The 20676-nt window shown below is 39.7% G+C and overlaps 2 protein-coding genes across 2 annotated transcripts in view; one reads left to right on the top strand and one right to left on the bottom strand.

Annotated features, from left to right (window-relative positions):
- Nucleotides 1–678: 678 nt before the first annotated feature.
- LOC118331839 (scavenger receptor cysteine-rich domain-containing group B protein) lies at nt 679–9565 on the bottom strand. Its single transcript, XM_035666923.1, is given in 10 exon segments — nt 679–995; nt 1076–1162; nt 1931–2245; nt 2408–2476; nt 2789–2857; nt 3794–4108; nt 5909–5968; nt 6065–6445; nt 8045–8077; nt 9430–9565. Coding segments are annotated over 10 exon segments (1782 nt in total).
- Nucleotides 9566–19880: 10315 nt separating this feature from the next.
- The window catches only part of LOC118331570 (peripheral-type benzodiazepine receptor-associated protein 1-like), a 61217-nt gene continuing 60421 nt past the window's right edge, over nt 19881–20676 (top strand). The window contains exon 1 of the mRNA XM_035666607.1: nt 19881–20058. The gene's annotated coding sequence lies outside the window, so the exon portion shown is untranslated. The remainder of the gene's footprint in view (nt 20059–20676) is intronic.

Below are 20676 nucleotides of genomic sequence, written 5' to 3'. Positions count from 1 at the left end.
CAGATGCTGATCTGTTTTTACACCAAAAATATATTACATACCGAAAAATAAGAACATTTATTTTGTCATATGTAAATGATTTTTAGTTACATTTATTTATATGATGTTATACAGAACAGAAGTAACACATTTATTTGTAGAGATACCGTGTATTCACAAGATATAACACAATTATTTATGGGTGTTTCTGTTTTCTTGCATTTTTGTGGTTTGAAGTATATCATTTCCCATTTGTATTTTGGTTGTATCATACATATTTGCAAATTTTGGAGCTGAACTTCACAAAAATGTCTCCTTTTATCCACATAATTAATAACTGATGGTTTTCTTCCAGTACACCTTACTTAATCATCAAAGAATCACATGTACAGTAAATATTTTATCATTTAGGGGCAAAAAAAGAGACAGACAGACAGACAGTTAAAATCTTTGTTTGTCTTTGTTTATCAAATAAAAAACAGTGTACATTGTATTTTATATCATATATTTATTTATAAAGTGCTTAATAGGCATAGATAGTTTATAGTATGTAATCATATATTGTCATATTAGTTATTTTGTATGTTGTTGGTGGTGGAGTATTCCATCAGCAATGTGAAAGCTGTTATTTACATAATGTATACAAGTCCCAGCCCACTTCCTACCCATGGTGGAGATGGGAGTGTGGTTCAGCTGAAATCACGACAGTGAGCAGGTGACACTAGCATCTTCAGAGTGGTCACAGTTGTGCACATTCCAGGATATATGGGAGCAGTCCTTCAGAGAGGCCTCCACACCGCTGCACTTGAGATTGTCCAGCAGGATTGTTCCCTTGCCGGGCCCGAAGAAAGCTTCCCCCCGAGCCGCCATGGCCTCTCCACAGCCCAGTTGACGACACACAACCTGGGCGTCAGGGAGGTCCCAAGCATCATCGCACACCGTGCCCCATTCAGAATTTGAGTACATCTCCACCCGACCCTCACATTGGTGCTGGCCACCCACCAGTCTTAGCATTCCTACAAAAATGAGTCACATAAATACATAGTGTAGAGGAAATGGGTTAATTTTATGCTGGTTGAAGATATATTTACCCTACCTTGGGAGGGTGGTGCGGTGGTGGTGGTGGCGGGTATCCTTTCTGTTACTCTAAAGTCACGTCCATTTGCAATGTAGTTTTCAAAAGCTAGGGGAAGCAGAGGAGAGCAGAAAAAAAGAGTTATCCTCTGGGTCCTGAGCATATTCAGGAAACATCAGGTCACAAAAGTATAACTCTAATAATTCTTATATAATTATTCTAATAATAATAATATATAATAATTCTTATATGATTACTCTAGTTATCAATATAGGAAGGCTCTGGATCCTTTAGGACTACAATACAAAAACACACATTGCAGCAACATTTTTGGCAATTTCAACGACAACAGTTAAAATATGTTTTTGTAATGATTGTGATGCTTATAGATTATTTCCCCTTGGCCAATTATTATTATCCACTGAAGGCAGAATTACTTAAGACAACTGATTTAAAAGTGCTGCCTTTATATAACAAATGTATAATCATGTTTTTCAATCAACCAAGGATGTGCTATCTAATTAAAGGGGAGTCTGTATGAGCCCTTGATTTAGCCTCAAAGAAGTGAAATTTGGCCTGCAGGCATGCAGTGACACTGATGTGCCTTAACTCATTCACTGTATTTTTTATGCTCTCTGGGCTGTGTCCTCCTCAAAGTACTACAGTCATATATTGCAACTGGACAGCTCAGCAGGGCGGGCTCAGATGACTGGATGAAAAGGAAGTATGAGCTTTCAGTGGAATTGATGACCTAAGATAGAGGTTTGTGATACAGACATCCTCTGTGTGCAGTAGCTACCATATCTGTGCATGTCATAAATGTATCCCCTAATGTAGCCTGCTTTCAGCCCCACATGATGTCAAGCGAGGTCTTACGTGCACAGATAACTCCAGCATCCTCATGATGGCCACAGTTGTGCTGACCCCAGCCCAGGTTGAAGCACTGGGACAGCTCCAGTTCAAAGCCGCTACATTCCACATTGTCCAGGAGGATCGGGCCGCTACCGTAGCCAAAGAAGGCCTGGGCCTTAGCTGCGATAGCCGGGCCACAGCCAAGCTGCCTACACACCACGTTGGCGTTGGGCATGTCCCAGTCATCATCACACACCGTGCCCCAAACATTTTTGTATAGGACCTCTACACGGCCCTGGCAGCTACTGTTACCATTCATCACACGAATGGCTGGTTTGGCTGCACGGGAATAAAGTACAACATTGCAAGAGGTGACTTATCTGATCAAATCTATATGGCTGACAATTACAGAAAAAGGCTATATAATATTCCCTGGTCATTCCAATATTTAAACATAATGTATTTGTGTTTATAAAGCAGGAATCAGTTTAATATTGTTACCTTTTGTCTGTGCCGTTGTGGTAACAGTTGTTGTACTTAGTGCGTTGGTGACTGGAGCTTTAGCAGTTGCTGGAGGGAAGATGTGATACATGACAAGATTACTTGATGGCACAATACATCAGACTCTATTTATATCATGGTGAGGTTAGGCTGTTGCAAACTTTTACCACCATGTTTCGTGGTACTGTGGTGTAACTCATTTAAAGACAATGGGGGAGAAATGGCTCTCCCTGTTGGTCATTTGGCAAAAGTGCACATTTCATTTTTCCTGTGGAAAACAATCCAGAAAACCCAAAGGGACATGCTGATCCAAAGGAGTAATAGTCAGTGTGTGCTTGCTTGCTTACAGATGAACATCTATTGTGTACAATGTTTGTATACCTTCTGTGTTATATGTTGCCCAGAGCCCTCTCTGGTTTTGCGTTACTGGAGGAGATAGAGTAGTGGATCCTAAGTGGGTAGAAATGAAAATAAATTAATTTATATGTTCAGTACAACTTCTGCTATTACTATTTCTACTAATACTGCTAATGTTTGTCACTAACACAGATACCTATATTGTACTACTGCTATTATAAACTCTTCAATCAATCAATAAAATCAATAGATTACTTTAAAATTTTAGCTTATCTTATCTTTACCTCAACATTACTAGCTGACTTATTCCATTGCCACTAGTATTTCCTATTGCTACAAGAACAACCACTATTATTACCACAACTACTAATAACTGCTAACATAATTATCATCAGAAATAATGAATAGAGACAAAAGAAAGTTATATAAATTGTAGGGCTGCAAAATTTATCAAAACATCATCGAAATGGCAATATGGCCAAGTGCAATATGCAAATTGCACAATCAGTATGCAAATTAGAAGAGCTGCAATGTTTTAATACAGGTAAAATAAGTGATAAAAGAACATTAAACTGAAGTATTGTAGTGCTGCAGAGATGCCTTAGCCTACAAAGCTTCTTCCTTAGATTTAGGAAAACATTTCAATTTGGTACAGACCCCAAAAATTGATTATTTTTGTGAAAATGTAATTTGTGATGAAAAAAATTCTAATTCCTACAATAATCATGAATCATATCGTAACTGCAATATCTCTCAAAACATAGCCACAAAATATACACAATCCAACAATCCATATACCGTGCAGCCTTAGTAAACAGTCAGTATACTGAATGGTTGTCATGCAGTTTTTAGCCATGATAGCAGCTCTAGGGATGCTAATGTCTCTCTGTTGTCGGTCCATTACTTTGATGCAAACTGAAATATGTTTACAACTGTTAAAAAGATTGCCATGAAATTTTGTACACACATTCATGATCCCCAGTAGGATACTTTTTTTTTTACATTGACTTATGACTGAGAGCAGCGTACCAGTGCAGGTGACCCCAGCGTCCTCATGGTGGCCACAGTTGTGTTTGCCCCAGCCTAGGCTTTTGCATTTAGTCAGGTCCGGTTCAGTGCCTTGGCAGTTGACGTTGTCCAGGAGAACCAGGCCGGTTCCGTAGCCAAAGTAGGAGTTGGTGTGTGCATAGACAGCAATACCGCAGCCTGTCTGTTGGCACACCACCCGGGCATTGTTGAGGACCCAATCGTCGTCACACACTGTCCCCCAATTTCCCTGGTAGTAGATCTCTACCCGGCCCTGGCAGGCGTTCTGTCCATTCACCAGACGGATGGTGCCATCTCCTAAACCAAGAGGGAGAGGGGAGGATTTAAAGGGACATATGTATTTCTCTACAACATATTTTTATTATCTGTATTAATGCTAAATTTAATATGTGCTGATTTAGGGCTGTCAGAGGGAAACTGTTACTTCTTCTTGGATTTATGCAAATGAGACAAAGGGAATGAGACATTGATACAGAGAAAGGAGAAGGGTGTAGGCCTATACAATACATACTGTGGCTCCAAAAAAAAAAACTGAAGCAGGAGAGAGAGTTAAGGTGAACATCTGATATTGTGCTAACCACTGATGTTGTCATCTTATGCCTCAGCCCAAACACACCTTTAGAGGAGACAATAGACAATCTCATGTGTCCAGGATTTAAAAATGCTCTCCACCTGAAAGCAAGACATGAATCTGGATTGCTTCACTGTGGGTTTTATTAAGGCCACTGGAGAATTAGCTAGATACGTCACTTGTTAACTAAATTTGATTCAGCTCTCGTCTTTCAGGAACCTCATGGGAATTAAGGCAAAAAAAACAACAGGGCGACCACAACAAAGACAAACCCAGCAAATAATAAGGAGTGGCCTGGAATTCAAGAGAGAGGCCTTTGAGGTGTATTGTACTGTTTCCCTTAAGATGTCCAACAGATACTTTCCCCTGAACTGAAAGGCCTTTGATGCTGTGTGAAATTTGGTGACAGTTTTGCAAGGCTGAAATAAAATACCCCTTTGATTCAATATATGTATTTTATTTTTTTATTTTTTTTCATTTATTTTAATTAATCCTTTAATAAACTGTGCATGTCAATTTCAGTGTGATACATGATTCCCACATTTTGGACCCACAAAATAAGCCATCATTCATTATTTAATGAAACCTGCACTTGCATTTTGTAGAAACATCTGGCATGCCACCTGTCTGCTAGATTTGTGTGTGTGTGTTGTTGATTTTGATCCTACAGCATAAGCCATCTTATCGAACACAGAGAAAAGCCGGCCTGAAGTCTAAGTCCTCTGAATACACAACATATTTTTTAAAGTATCTTCTACAGTCAAGGAAGCTTCACTAGCATTTTGTAAAATTGCACTGGAAAGAATAACCGTCTGATCTACTTTATAAGAGACAATGCAGCATCTGTCCATGGCCTGATTCCATTTCTGGTGGTTTCATCAGTTGTGTTCACTGAAGATGAATGCCACATACAGGTGGGGTTTGTGTTTTTTAAAGTGAATATTTGATGCACTTTCAAATGCTATAACAGATTTATTTGGTCATTCTGGGGCAGTGGAAACAAGCTGAGCTTTAAAGTGATATGGCCAACATTTTACTTAGTCCAGCATTCTCTCTACTTATAGTTTGGTTTTGGTTTCCACTAACTCCTAAAGGAAACACCTGGCTCTTTCCCCAGCTAGTCGCTAACTGTGCGCCTTATGTTTGGTGTTTTTTTTACTGAAAACTGCTGCCGTTGCTGCCAAAGACAATGCCAAATACAGTAAAATTGCGGTACAGTAAAATCAAAACAAGCTGAAAGACACTATAAAGCTCCAGAGAGCTAAGGAGATCTGCAGTTTCGGTAGTAGTAGTTATGTGATCCATTGTTATGTAAAAATACTGAATAGTGCATCTTTTAAGTTTATACAGGAAAAATGTGTCAGTGGTCAAAGTCAAAAATGCCAAATAATAATAAAAAAATTACATTTTAAAAAATTGAATATGCCTTTATGCTTTTTTTAAAAAAAAAAAGACAAACTCATCCCTCTGATGTTTCAGGTTGGCAGAAGACCAGTCTCATTTAGATAAAAGCAGGGAGCACTTACGTAAACCGGAGTTCTCCAGGGGCGGTGTGGTGCGGTCCTCAAAACCTTTTGCCCCTACCACTGCGGGTTCTAGCAGAAAAATTTAAAGGAAGCAGGAATTTTAGTCATTTAGTCACCACCACCTCAGCCAACTTAAATGTTGTATAAAGGCTTTACCTCTGCAGGTAACACCCACATCCTCATAGTGGTAACAGTTGTGGATGCCCCAGCCCAGACTACGGCACTGACTGAGGTCTGTTTCACTTCCTCTGCAGTCCACATTATCCAGCAGGATGGGCCCTGTGCCTTGTCCAAACTTAGAGCTGCTGCCCACCGCCACAGCCACTCCGCAGCCCAGCTGCTGACACACCACGTTGGCATCCACCATGTCCCAGTCGTCGTCACACACTGTGCCCCATGATTCATTGTAGCGCACCTCCACTCTGCCCTCACACCTGTTACGACCATTCACCAGTTGAACTTTGGAGATAAAGCAGATATCTGTCAGGGTCCCATTTTGCCGTCAGTTTTCAATCACAACTACATTCTTGTCTTTGACTGAGATGAGGATATTCTGGTTATGATTGTGATACTTAATGAAAAATCTAAGGCTGATAAAATCTCTTCCTGAGGGACATTTCAACAACATGTTTCTATTTGAAAAACAAAACAAAAAACAGATAACAGGACTAGCACTGCCCTAATGTAATGACAGTTAATAGCAAGAAAAAAAAATACTTCTGAACATAATAAGCCACATGACTCCTTGGAAGTGAGTGAGGTGGATGCAGGAGGGTGGGAGGTTACATAGCAAATAAGTGGGGATTAGGGAAATGAGAGCTGGGAAAGTGACCTTGTTTAAAAAGCCCCAGGCACTGATCTACCTTCTTTCTGTTACACTGACACACAGCCAGCCACTGATAGGCTTTCGTGGTGTTGTCGGGATGCAGACATGTTTTTCTGAGTGTCTTCTGAGGGAAGATGCTGCGGTGGAAGTAGTTGTATAGTTGTATAGCTCATGCTTACCTTGGTACTGCGTCTTCACAGGGGTTTGTAAGCCATTGGCTGAAACAGCAGGGAGGAGGGGATATAGGAAAGAGGGAGAGAGAGAGAGAGAGAGAGAGAAAGAGAGAGAGTGGTCAAATTATTTGTTGAAAGGAGGCTCTTGGCCTTCCATATTTGCTGTACTCTATATCTACTATATCTATTTTCCTGTAACACTATACACAGAGTGAAACCACAACAGGAGGCCTGTTCGGACCAGGTACTGCACCAGCTACAACAGAAATATGTTCTGTGAAGGTCCAGCGTGTAGGTTGATCCACAGACTTTTCACCTAGCAACACCATGAGTTTGAGTCAGATTCCTCAGTAACTATTGGATGGTTTGCCATAAAATTAGGTTCCCACATTCATGTTCCAAAATACTTTGTGTTGTTTGCTAATTAGACTACTTTAGCATGCTAACACACTAAACTAAGATGGTGAACACAGAAAACATTATAGCTGCTAAACATCAGTATGTTAGCATTGTCGTTGGCATTAGCATTTAGCTCAAAGCTTCAGCCTCGTAGACTCTTATTTTGAAAGTGAAGGACAAAGATAAACTCTTATGCTTGATTAGGGCGTACACAACACCTAATCAATTTTTTCCCTCAATCATAACACTTTTATTAAGGCTATTAAATGAATCAAATAAAACAGTCAGTAGATATTTCTGATGCAAAACATAGAGCGTCCATGTACATCGGAGCTGTCACATGAGTGTACATTTCTGAGATGTTTTTTGACACAACACATAGCCTATTTTCCCAAAAGCCACATTAGAAGAGGTTTAATGTATAAAGGACAGTCTAGTGCCTGAAGACTAATATATCAGGTTTCAACAACTCACAAAGACACCAGAGGGATTTTTTTAACCATCATACCCAATGTAGGTCAATTCACACTCATCTCATTTGTCTATGGCATTGAAACATACACTATATATATTTAAAACTACCTATCATAGCTTCAGGGGCTGGTAATACATCTGTTTACAATGTCACATGTAGGTTACGTCCTGGTTTTTGATATGGGAAGGCATAGTTCTTATTCTAAAGGTTTATATATTAGAGGATCTGAAAAGTAAAAGGCGATTAAATGAAACATTACTTACTGGATACAGCCCGTCTGTTTATTTTCAAATCACCTGCAATTTGAATACAAAAAAATGTTAGCAAGGCACACATTTGGATATCTGTTGGCTCTATCAAGAGACAAATCCAATAAGCTGGTGTCAGCACATTTGAATAAATTGTTCTCTATATATTTGTTGATCCATAATGTCCAGTGAGTGGAATTGATCCTGGCTCCCTTCAAAATAACTGCAGGGCTTTTAGCCAGCTATCACTGGCAAACACAGGGCAGACAGTAACTGTGGACACAAAAGCACTAATCTACAGGGAGTTCACATGCAGGTACACCCGGTTCTTGAGCATTATTAATATCCCAAACATGTACTAACACACAATAAATCATCTCACGTGTCACATTCTGCTTCAGTTTACAGTAGTACTAACTTTTTCCCTTGGAATCAAGTTATCAAACATGTAGCAGAATTAATTGCTACAAAATTGCTACAAAATGAATTCAGGCTGAGTGGTCAGTAAAATGTTGATGGTCCTTATTTAACAACTACAGATTGAAAGAGACATCCTATTTAACAGTTTAAAAAGCAAGGACACAGGAGTTTGGTGTGTTACAGTGGTAGATCATAGCTTTAGATACAGTTTGGGAGTCAGTTTCAGTCTTCATACAATCAATCTCTGGTCCTGAGCCAGTATAAAAAGTTATCCCTTAAGGAAATTATACACTTTAATAACCTGTTCTATCTATTTTAGAGACTATTACTTTTCCATATATATTTCACATTGTTCTCTTTAACAATGAGAATGAACCAGAAAATTACCTGTCTTCTAGCCTAGGCATTTTTAATTAATGTGACCTGTGCATTTGAAAATACACACGTTTAAACTAGAGATGAGCGAGTACACCACTATCTGTATCTGTTCAACCAGCTAATTTATCGGTATTCGTAGCCAGACTCGAAGTGGGAGTGGGTTAAATCGACATGGTGGACAAGTGGTAAAGTTGTTGAGTTAAGCCTGAAATTGATATGGGGTGATAAGAAGTTGCTATATTTATTAGGAAACTAAGAGTAAGAGAACAACTGTTTTATAAAAGTATTTACAAGTACTGATTTGGACACATTTTACTGTACTCAGACTCATAAAAAGTACATTGTAAATTATACATTGTAAAAAGTATTGCAGCCTGTGGTTACTCTAATATCTGCTATCTCTTTTACTTAATCACTGTATGAAATATTTCTCAAAAATGGACCCAAATACAGAAAAATACATTCAAAAACATTTCTTCCTAATCATATGTAGTATTCTGTATGGCAGGTAGCTTGGAGGGAGAGGCCTTGACCAGTTGACCTGTAGACTTTGGGCAAATCCAACATGGTATCGCGGCCCCTTCCCCCACTCACAAACTCACCGAGTCGCAGCAACACACTGAAGGCCACCAAGACGAGGGTTCCTAGCAGAGACACCAGGACCCAGACGGTTGGGTTCCAGCACCTACACTCGCTCTCCACCACACGCTGGCCTCGCATGGCTGCCTGACTGACCATCCGCCTGCAACACACACATTCACACACCATCAGTTTCACACCAGGCTTCCCAAAGTCCTGAGCTGTATGTGGACGCACTTCTAAATGTAGTAGACTACAGTGTTGTAGACACTTTTCTACTACTACAAAACAATCACTATTTTTTGTCCTGGTTCAGAGTAGCCTAATTATAGTATTGGATTGTTTTCTCTGATTGAGCCTGCGGCTGTTGTTGTTGTGCTGTAGTAGGTATTGATGGTAGTCTGAGGTCAGGCTTGGGAAATGTGTAGCCCAAAAAGAAATCGTTTTCGAAATCATGTGATGCACATCGCTCTCCGTGGGCATTAGAGAGCTGTAAGGAAGTTCTTCAAGGAATCCAGGAACAGATTATTAACATAGTCACCTCAGTTTCCCAAGACATGGGCGCATGTGCCCCCGAAAAGTGCAGCTGCTGCCAATAAAACTGGGGACAGGGAGTCGAGTTACGTTGCTGTTTTGTAAGCACAAAATGGCCGCCGTGCGCCAACCTGGCAGTGGGTAACGGAAGCCGCACTGATAGTTAGAGCTGAGGAGGTTTATTTTCCAAGCTTCACCACATCATCAACAGCTGGGGATGGCTTGTGTTACAAACAGAGGAATGGCATGGTCTTTGGATTATCAAGGGGATTTTCCTTCAGATATAGAATATTGGGATTCACTGACAATCACTCAATAATCCGAGTTAGATAGTGCTGTGATCAGACACCGAATACCCTACATTCTTCTCAAGGGAGAAACTGGGATGAATGACATTTATCTGATTCAAATACAAGAAATATAAGATATGAAGTAAATTATGCCATAGTGTGAGGATGTAATTGAAATTGTTGATTTTCACATACACTGGACCAAAAGGAAAAGCAATACAGTATACGATAATATTGCCATTGAGAAGCTGTAATGACTAAATTCCAAATTTCGCATATTCTTTTTGATCAAATAGGGCAGAAATGAATTGAATCGTGTTATTAAAAACAGGTTATCATTAGGAGACCACAGTGTGCGGCTCGGCCTTGGGTTGTTTGTCTCTTCGCTGATGCAGAATTCCCCCTGACCTTACACAGGAATGTGTATTAGGGGATGATGAGGGGAGAATTTGATATTGGCCCCTCGAGATAGTGGACATTCCGAACCCAGGGGGCACAAAAAGACATTTCTGCTTTCTGTGGTCCCCATCGTCAGGCATAAACGCTGCTTCCTGCAATCTGTCACTAGAACCCTCCAAAACGCTTAGGCACCTGATGACACTGCAGGGGCGCCTCTCGTCTCCTTGGAGAGCAGGATGCAGGGGGAGAAGGGGGGGATGTTAAAATCTTGAGCCACTGTACTGTATACGTACAGTTATCTTCAGCTCGTGGAGGCACATTTAACACAGAACCTTTGTGGGGCCATTAGGGACAAGAAAAGCAGCCACAGAAACATCTCTGGACAGTTGCTGTCTTCATCCAGGTCCAGTCTGTTTTCACTGGACTGTTGCATTGTCTCAAAAGGTGCAGCGCAGAGGGCCCACAGAGAGCTCATTGTGCAACCAATTGGGAGGTGGGCATTTTAACACCAGCACAGCAAGCACAGCACTCGAGAACCACGGCTGTCTCATTTGCAGACTGTACCAACAAACCACTCGAAACTCCGGGACAAATGGCTCAGTTATGAGGGATGAAAAATAATCTAGTCCCCAATGTTATGTTTTTCAATACTCCATTCATACTAGGATGTAGCGCAGATCCGCTGGGGAATAATGTTGCCTTTTGTGTCGGCTCTGCTTCCCCTCCCTTCTCGCTTCCCTGTGCTGAGAAATAGCTGAAAGATCTCGGCCCCACAAAAATACCCCTTAATGTCTGAGATAAACCAGAGAATAATACTGTCAGTCTCTTTAACTGAGAGAAGTTTATGCCATTCAAACAGAGAATCAATGCATTTGTCAGCCTGTATGTCTGACCATAGCTTTTTATGTGCTATATCTTCTTTTCTGCAAAGTTATCTTTTTGAGCATTCAGAAATGTCATGATTCAGTATTATAAGGTAATAATTCATATAATCTGAACATGTTTGGCATTGTATTATCTTATTTTGAACATATGCCTTGCAACAACACTGTACAGGATGGACGTCTTAATTAACCTCTGTCCCATCTGTCCCTGCACATTATAAGGAATATGCAGTTATCGCAAAACAAACTTAAATGACAGCAACAATTTAAAGACACTGATATGTCACAGAACCAGTTTCATGTTGAAAATGATCATGATAATCAAATCAAGCAAACAAACAACTTAGTATTTCATTTTAAAAATACATACCTGTTGTGAATGGATTTATCTTCACCCACAATAAAAAACGGAATAAAAATAGAAAAGGGTTCGTCCCCCAAAAAGGTACTGAAAAAATGTCCTCAGTTGCTCAGATAGCAGGCAGCTTAATTCCACAAGACACACAGAAAACACAGAAAGTGTGTGTAGAAGTGGAGGCAGGAGTATCCAGCGCTACTTGGTTATGGTCTTTCATCTCCTTAACCCTGCTTGACTATAAGTACCTGGCTTCAGTGACAGAGATTACGTAAAACAATAAATACCAGAGCATTGTATGTTAATATCCTAACGCCCTACACCTGTCTATGCTTAAAAGAAGCAGGAGGGGCAAAAAAAAAAAAAAAAGAAAGACAAAGACAGTGAAAACTAACCCTTCACTGGTACCCCTGCATCTCCAGTTTCAGGTAGCGCTCACAGAAGGTGCGGTCCTGCTCATCTCTGCACACACTCACAGAGGGAGACAAGGCTGTGGCTCAGCTCCTGTGTCAGTGTGTGTGTGTGTGTGTGTGTGTGTGCGCACATGACTCTCCCACACAGAGAAACTCTAAAGTAAAAGACTGTGTGATTATGAGTCAATGAAAGTTATAAATCAGAAAGTTGTACAGAGTTGTTAAGGTTTTAAAAATCCTCCAGACCTCCGTTAGTCCCACAGAAAACTGAAACGTAATACAGGATCAACCACAGTGGAGTGAAAAGAGAAGGCAAACTGTACATGAACATCTTGGTTGAGTGTTTATTAATGCTTTAAACTGCCCTTTTTTCAGTCGTTGTCAGAAGACAAAATTGTGTGGGGTCGCTATGCTGCATTTCACCTTTAAATTCCTTTAAAATGATAATCTTAATGTGTTACAAAGAAATATTACTTTATTAAATCCTTAGTCCATGAATGACTGCACTCCATCTTGTTTATTTGTCTTCAAAAAGCCTCTCCTTTGAGCTAGAAGGAAGCTTAATGTGTATTAATGTGGTGATTTTTCAGAAGTACAAGATATTCTACACTTCTGTCAGTTGCGTGCGTCCTTACAAAGAAAAGCCCGGGGCCTCTCTGAATTGTGCAGCAGACTAATAGCAATTGCTTCACAACACTAATCCTTCCTGAGCTGCGGAGAAACGTGCAGTCTGTCCTTGGCCATTGACAGGCTTTTCAAGGACCAATTCAGGATCCTTCCTGCGGTGTCACCCGAATCAGTGATCGGGCCAAAATACAGGGATTCTGTTACACTAAGCTAATTTTCTGAACCCCGTGGATAGGGTTGAGAAAACACCACACAGCCAACGTTACAGATCTAGAAGTAGCCTGATCTTGCCTTGAAAACTTACATCTTGTGTCTGCACCGTTTCCTTTACTAAAGAGTCATGGAAATTCTCCGTAAGAGAGACAGCCTTCACAGAGAGAGAATATAATAATTTGCAAATTGACCTCTGCGCTTGTTGTGATTCTTCGCTTCATATCACACTGGCCGTGAGACAGTAAGAGATTCTATTACACTAGTAAAGAGTTTAGTTTTAAGGTGGGAAGCTAACAAATATGAATGTGTGCAGTTACTGTAAATATACCAGCCATTACTTATGTTCCTTTCTCCCTGAGCTATTAGCATTAACTGATTACTATTAATTTACTTATCTAGTTATTTACTTAAACTTTTACCTTAATCCTGCATCAACGGATTTCTTGACCACCTAAAGGCAGTGGAAACAAGCTGTAAACACTTACACTCACCTTATAAACTAAGTATAGCAAACTTGTTAACTTGTCAACACACATCCAGGAGATACTGAGAAATATTAGCATTCCTTTGAAGTCATGTTTGTGACCACACATATTCAGCTTTTAGCTCGGTTTTTGGTCTGTACCAACTCTAGCTAGAAACTCTAGGTAGAAATACCTAGCTCTCTAGCTGCTCTGCTCCTGAATGTTCAGTAGCTAGCCACTAACTGCTGAGTGCTGTACTAAGGTAGCGTACAGTGAGTAGCTGCCTCACAGAGAACGGCGAGGTGAAAACATAAAGGGTCATTAAACCAAAACAACAAGCTGAAAAATGCTAAAACACTCCATACAGCTGAGAGAACAGCAGTTTTAGGTTTGTTTTTTGGACATTTGCGGAAGTAAGTTGTGAACAACTTTTAGCTCTGCTTGTGGTCTCTACCAATAATCTAACATCAGATATTCTTTAAAGATGAGTCATTTCAAGAAATATGCAGATAATAAATGTAATGCCAATGGCAGTAAAAGTAAAACATTGCAACTGCAGACCTATTGTAACACAATCATTAACTGTTTACTAGAGAAACCGACCACTTGCTTTTTATCTATAGATACCAGACAGAATGCTATTCAGTGCATCCTAATCTGCCCCCAGGGGCCTAATGAATGTATACACCAGGGAAGAACAAGATAGTGTTTCTTTTTCTTTAGGACTAGGAACTTTTTGATGTACGTGTGTGCTGTGACATTGAGTTAAAAAGCCTCCTGTATTTTCAAGTACTTTGAAAGGCATTATCTTTGACACATAGATATAGTTCCCTCACTTATTTCCTCATTTTATATTGAAGACTGAATTTTGCGGTACCAACTTGTGTTTGCTAAAATCTAAACCAGATTCCACTGCACTTCAGTTCATCAACCTGCATTTCTGTACCTAGCTAACTTGTTTGAATATGACATATTTAATTGTAAATATCAATGAGCTCAGATGTTTGTGCTCAGATGTCGCCACTGGTTCCCATCCTGGGGGTTGCCAAAGATTCAAAGGGGGTCTTGAGGCCTTTTTGATTTCAAGGGGTGAAAGAAATATACATCAGGCATTTCATTAATTATTGTGAAGGAGACTAAATGAAAAAATGTCGTTTTAGTAAAGTTTAGATTATTATTTAAGATGTAGACTATTCTTTATATCTCTTAATTGCACGGGGAAGACCTGAATGAAAGCTATATTCACAGAGCCTTCACTCTCTGCTAAACAGCCTCGTCACAAGCTCTTTTCACAACCAAAGAGCTAATAGAATAATGACCCATCATCAGGGAGAATAAAACAAAAGAAGTATTTATAAAAACATTTTAACTACATAATACAGACAGAGAACTGTATTAAAAGTTCCCAAAATATTAGGAAAACTCTCTGATGCAATATTCACAGGAATTAATCTGCTCAGAATTCAAGCAAATTTCTCATTTTACACAAATTTCCTGCCGTTATCGCATTGACTTTTTGGGTTCATTGTACAGTTTATCAGTGGTTCTATTCTGTTATTGTCATGCAGGGAATATAATATGAAACATCCATAAAATAGTCACTTAGACAGGGGTGGTCAGTTGTCTCAATGATAGAAAAAGGGTTCCTTTAAGTAAAAAGGTTGGGAACCACTGGTCTGGCTACGATGAAAAGAGGAACACAAAGACACCACAAACAAAAAGCCTGAAGGAAGAATAGGCTCAAGGAAGACCAGTCTCTTCCTTTCCCAGTTGAATTTCCAAGCAGAGGCACACACAACGGGCCATTATCCGTTGGGAATTATGAAGTTTCTGGAATGGATGTCTTGTTAGTGTGTTGATGGTTTGGTAAGGTCAGCTATTGTACATGTTCCTGGAGTCTGTTTTACATAACCACAACAGTGCAGACCGTAAGGAGTGGCAAGTTCATAGATCACCTTGGGTTATATGTCATAGTGTCCAGTTCTCACAAAGCTAGGAGTTATCTAAACCCTTGAATTTGAACTTGACACAAATAGCGCAGCATGACATCCTGTTACCTTTGTGTTGGACAATAATTTTTAGTGGGTCATGAAGACAAGTAGTATTCTGTAATGCAGGTGGTTAAAACTGTGACACAGTTCACAAATATTATAATAATTCCTAAATTATAAAAGTAGAAATCAATGACAGCAGTAGGTTGTGTGTATAAAAATATAGACTCATTAAATATACTTGATCTGACTGGTTTGTTTTAAAGATTTCAGTAACCAAAGTATATTGCATAACCTCTGGAGTATTGTGTTTAAGGTAAGGAAATACCAGTGTTATTATAAAATGATCATTTGAAGCCCTATGTTAAACAATGTGAAACAACATAGTGTCAGTGAATGATAGGATGCACACTGAGTCAAGTTAAGAAAAGACACACAAATTCCTTGTAAATAAAAGATGGTAAGAGAGCGCTATGCCTCTGGTCATTTGGCTGGTTTGAATTTTACAGAGGTTTCAATACAATTTACAGTCAGTAATACATCATGTCAATTCAAAGCTCATGTCAAAATACTGTAGATAAACAGCCACAAAAGACATTTAATCGCTATAGCAAAAGATCAGATTCCATCAGATGAAAAGAACCATTCACAGATGGTATTATACTGAGATGGTTCAAAAATACAAAAGCCATATGTGCCGGAACATATTGTATGTGAAAATATAGCAGCAGAAATATGCTCACATCATGTGCATGGCCTGCAGAAGCAGGGCAGATGCTCAACAAAGGTATACAGCATGTACTGAATCTGATCACAGCCGAGGCACATGAAACAAGACAGTTATCTGTTTTCAGGGAAGTATTTAGGAGTATGATTGTAGATGTGAAATACGCTGTTAGAGGCTAACTGTGTTGAATGATTAAGGAGCACCAGGCGTTTGGGATTTTTGCAGTACATTTGCTCTCCCCCTCTCCCTGTTTCTGTCTCTTCCCAACAGTCTGCCACACGTGAGCAGACAGAGATGGAAATGAGAGAGGGAGCGGCCCAAGGACACCCTGATAACATACTGTGGAGTGGTATGCTGAATCTCTCTCTTTCTGTCTGTCTCTTTCACTCTCACAGCGCGCACAAGCCATTGCAGATGCGCTCACCCTAATGCGCTAATGCATTACTGAAATGAATAATACCACAAAAACACAGTGTCAAAATACAGGCTTATTATCTGCTCATACAAAAGCCACCCAGTGGTCCGACATGCTATGCTTTGCCTCTTTGATGGATTTTGGCAACATGATATTGAAAAGGTATGTACATACCTTTGAGGATTTATACATTTCAATGATCATCCTTTGCCAAATAATGAAATCTCAGGAAGCATTTTATCAAGGCCCAGGGGTCATATTAAACAGTGCATTCCTGTTGATCACATCCTCAACTACAGAACAAAGTGAGATGATTGTAATAGTAGCAAACACATATTGGATGAAATGCAAATTATGAAATGCAGCACATAACTCCACCTCCACCAGACTAAAAGAAGTGATCAAATATCGCTGTGATCAGAGTTTAAGTATAAAAGCATAAAGGATTCAATTCCTAACAAAAGGGAAGGTAAGATGGTACCTGGCCCTCTGGTCAGGTAACATAAAGTGATGAGAAATCAGGGCTGTTGTAAAAGCAAGGAGTCATGGTGATATCTGCAAGGTCTCCCTTTACCATCACTTACAGACATGTCCCTCCCTCCCCAGTCCGTTTGTCCTTCCCTGCCTCCTTATCAGCCACTTGCTCACCTATTTTCTAATTATCTTTCCTTGGTGTATTAAAGAATAATGCTTTAAAGAGTACTCAGAGGCACTTAGACACTGTGCAGACACCTGACATTGCACTTAAAGCCTAAGCTTGATTCCTCTGTCTACTTGGCTGCATAGCTTTACTGTCATCAATTTCAGCCATTCTTTAATTCTGCTTCCTGTCTTACTACTGAAGTTTTGTTTTTTTTTACATCCTGTGTGCCTGCCAGTGCTTTCCGCGAGACTGACTTTGAACTTTGATTTAGCACGCTTATTTTCAGCCCAGCCGGCTGTGTTCTGTGTCCGCTGCTTTCTTCCTTCCTGTTTGCCAGGTATCCAATATTTCTGTGCTATGAAACACACGCGAGCACACACCACATTAAACAGTGTGCAGACACCTGGCATTACACTGAGAAAATAAAATTATAGGGGAGAGGTGAGAAGTGAAAACAGTTGCTAAGAGAGAATTAGTTTCTATATATATGGGGGAAGTTTGGATTCCACAAAACAGGCCGTTTTTACAGCAGACATTTAGACTTATTATAGTGGGGAAAGCAGGTGTTACTAATAAGATTAACAATGGCTCAGTTCCATTCAGGTGTCCCAGTAAATCATGATGCATAATAACACCTGCTCTCTGAAACTGAAGCAGCTAAATTGAATTCAGCCATTATAAATTCTGGTACTTACACCTGTTTTTTTCTACTCTGACATAATATCTTATCTTATAACAGTTGGACATACTGGTTCTATAAAATCTGAAAATTCTGCATGGACATAATTATACTGGTTTCATTCGAGCAGATTCTTCTCCACAGCACACAAACATTCAGATCTTTAAACCTCAAAACTCTTGCATACATCTATCACGACAAAGAGAGGAAATAATGCAGGTTGTGTATGGCCCTCTGTCCGCAGACTTGACCATCAGTTTGTGGTTAAGTACTTAAAGTCTCCCTCCACTAAAAATCAGTTTTTGTTCTGCCTACAGTTTGATGTTTGATCTTCACTGTGCAGAATGCTGTATGTACAGAGTTTGACACTAGAAGGTAGTTTTACATTTATTGCTGAAAGTGGGAAAAGTTTCTCTGTTGCTCACTGAATAAATCTGATTTTAAGGGGGCGGGGCCTATAAGCAAGATTTGTTAACATCACATTTTGGAAATCCAGTCCTGCGTCCAGTATGCACTTGTAGAGTGTGATGTAGAACTTGAATTCCCCAGTGCCACATCAATGAGAATGGACTTTACAGTGAAGTAGGAGACATCTTTTGTCCAACAGGAAAACTTTAGAAATGAACAATATTAGCATATTCAGAGATTCAGAGAATGAGGTAGAAAGTGTAGATGCCCTTTTAATGTGTAAATTATACTTCTTTGCAGAAATCATCAGATACACATTATTGTTCTAAGCAGATTATTTGTATAAGCCTGCCTGCAGGGGATCTTTAGAAAGTATTAGGAGAATACATATTAATATTATAATATATTCATGTTAAAAAATAGTTAACATAATCACCCCCTATTTATGATAAATCCATAATGATCCACTACAATAATCCCTCTGATCAGGGTACCGCAATGAAGGCAAATGTACAAACCTCAGCAGCTCTGCACTAGCAGCCTGTAGCCACTAGTGGTCATCCATCTCACACAAGTTGTTTGGACGCAGTGATTATGTTGCCTTTAAGGATTGTCGGGAATACTGAAATTGCAAAAACGGACATAAACAACTCGACAAATCTGTAAATTGAGCCAAACTGTCTATATTAACTAGGAAGTTTGGGAGTCGAGGAAAAGGCAATTAGAAGTAATGATAATCATTAGCTCCCCAGAAATACCCAAAATATGAATCTTTAAGGCAGAAATACTTCTGAATTACCAGAATATACATATATATTGAATCAAAAACAGACTCCCGTGTTTACGGGCAGAAATCCCCAAATGCGAAATAATTGCAGCAAAATGTATCTCCTCATCCCAGAGATTAGAAGAGAAAATAATTACACTTGGTTGTTTCTTGCATAAGATATTGTCATCATATCAGATAGTAGTATTATGAATGATTATTTCTTACTTATATACACGTACAGACACATAAACAACAATATAATGCAAACACAAACACACACATAGCACGTTTTGAAAAACCTTTTGCTACTCTTTTCTTGTTTTAAATCATGAAATGTATTTATTTTGTTTCATTTATTCTTAATGCTTTGGCAATATTGTTGTTGACATTCATTCAAAGCAAATTTCAACTGAATTAAATTGATAAATGACTAAAAACTCTGAATAAACACACCAATAAGATATTGCAGGACAATACAAATCTATCGCGCTTGGCTTTTAAAATGTACCATTTATATGTCGGAACAACATTTTATATGTCCGACACGTCGTACAGCATCACAGCAGATCTGTAGCTGATGAGACGAGGGCGAGGTGCACCTGAATGCAGCACGGTGCCTGGACGGGCCAGCACAATGACGCTGGACAGACCGTGAATGTGACACTGGTGCCGCACAGATAAACAAACCCCCTGTTGCATGGCTCTGTGGACCTTTAACCACTAACCCCGCCCGCCTCACTGCTGACAGACAGCTCCTTTTAATGCCCACAGAAGTACCTCGGCTGAAAGAGGATGAGTCCACTGATGAAAAGTTAAATATAAGAGCGGAGTCCGCTGAGAGGTGAGTTTGATACTCAAGTTGTGGCTGGGAAACTTAACGGTTAGCTAACGGTGGCTAACACAACACGTTGTAAGTTAGCTCGTAGTCAGGAGTTGTCCCAGCCGTACGGTAATACAGCCTGCTCTTCACCTTGTTAAGTAGCGTTGCCTGCATTGCATTAGCGTCCGCTTCTTGACCTTAATATAGTTTGCTAAATGAAGCTAGTTAATTAGCCATTGGCCGAAGTCCCCATCCTCTGTAACATGAGCCGTACCCAGCGGAGCAGTGAGGGTTAACACTGTCACAGTAAGGGTATCTAACGGAGCACCGCTGTGTGCGCGGTTCACTGGAGGACCACCGGTTCACTTGTTGCATCCTCAGAGCACTGCCGGGCTCCTGCTCCAACAATAAGCTCCACTAATCGTATCCCATACTGTTTAAAGGGGGTTACTTCTGCCATGCATAATCATTAAATGGACATATGTTCATTAAGCCAGGTTTGGATTAGACAAATGAAAATATGTCAGGTATGAATATAGTCTTAGATATATAGTCAGAATTTGCTTTATAAGGCAATCTGTAAGGAACCATTTTGTGTATCCATACAAACTATTTAACGTATCATGTATTGGTTGGACT

This window comes from Morone saxatilis, unplaced genomic scaffold (genome assembly GCF_004916995.1).
Source record: "Morone saxatilis isolate NCDOM2014 unplaced genomic scaffold, NCSU_SB_2.0 Contig20, whole genome shotgun sequence".
Taxonomy (NCBI): domain Eukaryota; kingdom Metazoa; phylum Chordata; class Actinopteri; family Moronidae; genus Morone; species Morone saxatilis.
This window is presented reverse-complemented; position numbering and strand designations above follow the sequence as displayed.